Genomic DNA, 2731 nt, shown 5'->3' with positions numbered 1-2731 from the left:
CGTTTCAAAATCTTCCCACTCTGAAGGCTTAATAAAAAAAAGTTTGTTTACAGACCCCCAAAACGCCGGCTTCGTATGGATGAGAGGCTGGTTTGGTGAAAAATTTGTGTGTTTAGGCCAGGGTTTGGCTTCGTGTGGACGGGGCCTTAATGGGAGAGAGAAACAAAGACCAGGCTAATTAGCAGATTGGGAGCAGGTGTGAACAGAGGCAAGAAGAGAGCTATGGAAAAGGAGACTGACACAAGAGGACAAACAAGAGATATCTAAGAACTAAAATATACTAAAAAATAACTAGACCACAAGAATGAAAAATAAGACCAATGTAACTGAGAGATAAAACTTTAACAAAACCAAAACCATGACAGAATGTCCAAATGAATGGAAGTTGTTCTATAACCCTGCAATGAAACATTCAGTCCGAAATAACTAAAAGTGTTAAATCAACGCTTTGAAAAAGTTATTCTTACAAATATCATTTGGGAATCCAAAAATGATCTATGTACTGTTGTCATAGGGAAAACTTATAGTTAGGCTAAACTAATATTATTAAAGGACCTACCTTATGTTTTGCAGTATACAGCTTATTTGTAATCATAACATAAGATCAGGAGTATCGGCTTCCATGATGCAGCCCTGGGTTTCCTGTTTTCATTCTGGGTCCTATAAAATCAGCTCTCTGACTAAAGATACTTTATACACTGAGTGGTTGCATTTTTATTTAGTTCTCTGCTGCCTCTTCATCATGACTCTTAGAAGCATCATGGTTTTCATCATCCCATTTTTCATCATAGTTGGGGTACTGAGCCCAGCTGACTCTGCTGGTAAGTTTACACCATCAGATTTAAATGTACAATTCAGACTGAAATACAGACCACATGCTTTGTGTGTGACCTTTTGATCTGTAGGTATTTGCTCCAGGCAACACTGCTGTAAAAGATATGATGATATGGTGGTCAATATCCGTCACATACGAGCCTACAAGGAGCAAAGTAAACAGGGAGACTGCATCAAAGCCATCATGTAAGAATCTACTCCATTTACCCTTACACTGTGTGACTGTATTCATTTTCTGATAAATATAGCTTTAGATGACATGACATGACTACCATCAATGAAAACCATGGTTTCATTCTAAAATAAAAACAAATAAATAAATAAATAAACAACTAGTAAATAACAAATAGTTTTAGGAAATTCAGCTTCTAGTCTGTTCCCTTAAATTCCTTTTTTTAATTAGTTACTGTCACTAATCTATTGTTCATAACTTTGTTTATAAAATTGTTATTGTTAAGGTAATGGATTATGCATGTATAATTAAATCAGCAGTGTCTCATGTTTGTCTTGAAATGTGTCTATCATAGTTTCTACACCACCAGTAACCACGAAGTCTGTGCAAATCCAGAGGATGAGTGGGTGAAGGACACTCTTAAAAGGCTGAAGTAAAATAATTCTTTTTTGTTTGTAGCATCCTGTATCAGTTTAGCTCCAGAGTACCTAAATGCGCTTGCATAATTGGTTTAATCTTAGGAAAACTGTTGCAAATGATAAATATTTATTTTTGTTTTGTTTTTTGTTTTTCTTTTTACCTCAAAACAGAAAGCCATAGGAAAAGCAGGAAAAAAACTGAGAAAACCTGAAAACTTTTCCACGCATGGAGGAAGAGGATCTTTCAACATGACAAAGTAAACATTTGCAGCAATGGAATTAAGATATTTTAATCTTCTGTAATCAAATCTTTGAGAATAATCTCTCATTTAAAGGCATTGGTGAATTTTTGTTATAATGAAGTAAAACATAAACAATATTTTTTTCATCTACTCAATTCACCAAGTGGAATGAATTATACAAATTAATTAAACACAGACCAATGTTTAAACTCACTGACTACTTTTCATTATTATCTATTTCTGTTCTGAGGTTAATAAAATATTTTTAAAAATAAAATAAGACAAATACTAAAAAACATGCTGGTCTTCAAAAAACTGTGTTAAAATGTTTACGAAAAGCTTATCATGGCAAAAGATTTTTTTCGAAGTGTATTGTTCATTCTGAGGATGAGCCTGATCCTAACTGTTTAATTTTACTTTATTAAATATGGCTGTATTGCTTTGTACTTCTATAGGCTTTGTCATGTTGACCTATTGTCCCATTTTAGTTTTTTCATACTGTACCTTGGGACCTATTACATAATGCATGTCTTTTAAACTTTTTTAAAATGTATTTTAATGCTTGCAATAAATCATTGATTAACTTGCTAAATATATGAATCATATATCAAGCACATTAAATATGTTTTTAAGGGGTTTTATGCTGTTGTGTGCTTTTATTAAAAAATGTTTCAAAGATGCATTGTTTTATAGAAGCAATTGTATTGCCTTATATAGTCCTATTTTTTGCCCTTATGCTCACTTGGCAACACAGACAATGCAGCATGTAGACAGGGTGTCTACTGTACATGCTGCATTGTCTGTGTGCTCTATTTCATTCCCCATTGTATCCAACTGTGACAATTTACTTTCGTAAGTTTTACTGATTCATGTGATGTCGTACTACTCCATTAGTCTTTCCGAATCATATATACTTAATATATTTACAGCTTAAAAAGTGTTATGTTTATTATTTCTATCTCTAATATGTATATATATATATATATATATATATATATATATATATATATATATATATATATATATATATATTACGTGCCTCCTATTTGATAATTACTGCATGG

The 2731-nt window shown here is 32.4% G+C and overlaps 1 protein-coding gene across 1 annotated transcript; it reads left to right on the top strand.

Moving 5' to 3' along the window:
- The first annotated feature begins 689 nt into the window (after positions 1-689).
- LOC107091863 (C-C motif chemokine 14-like) lies at positions 690-2254 on the top strand. Its single transcript, XM_015386041.1, has 4 exons — positions 690-821; positions 906-1020; positions 1362-1439; positions 1597-2254. The coding sequence occupies exons 1-4, from the start codon at positions 743-745 to the stop codon at positions 1604-1606; spliced, it is 282 nt and encodes a 93-aa protein (XP_015241527.1). The 5' UTR covers positions 690-742; the 3' UTR covers positions 1607-2254.
- Positions 2255-2731: the final 477 nt, after the last annotated feature.

The sequence above is a fragment of the Cyprinodon variegatus genome, unplaced genomic scaffold, assembly GCF_000732505.1.
Source record: "Cyprinodon variegatus isolate N-32 unplaced genomic scaffold, C_variegatus-1.0 Scaffold355, whole genome shotgun sequence".
In the NCBI taxonomy this organism is placed as follows: Eukaryota; Metazoa; Chordata; class Actinopteri; order Cyprinodontiformes; family Cyprinodontidae; genus Cyprinodon; species Cyprinodon variegatus.
The sequence above is the reverse complement of the archived record's forward strand: the minus strand, read 5'-3'. Positions and strand labels throughout refer to the sequence as shown.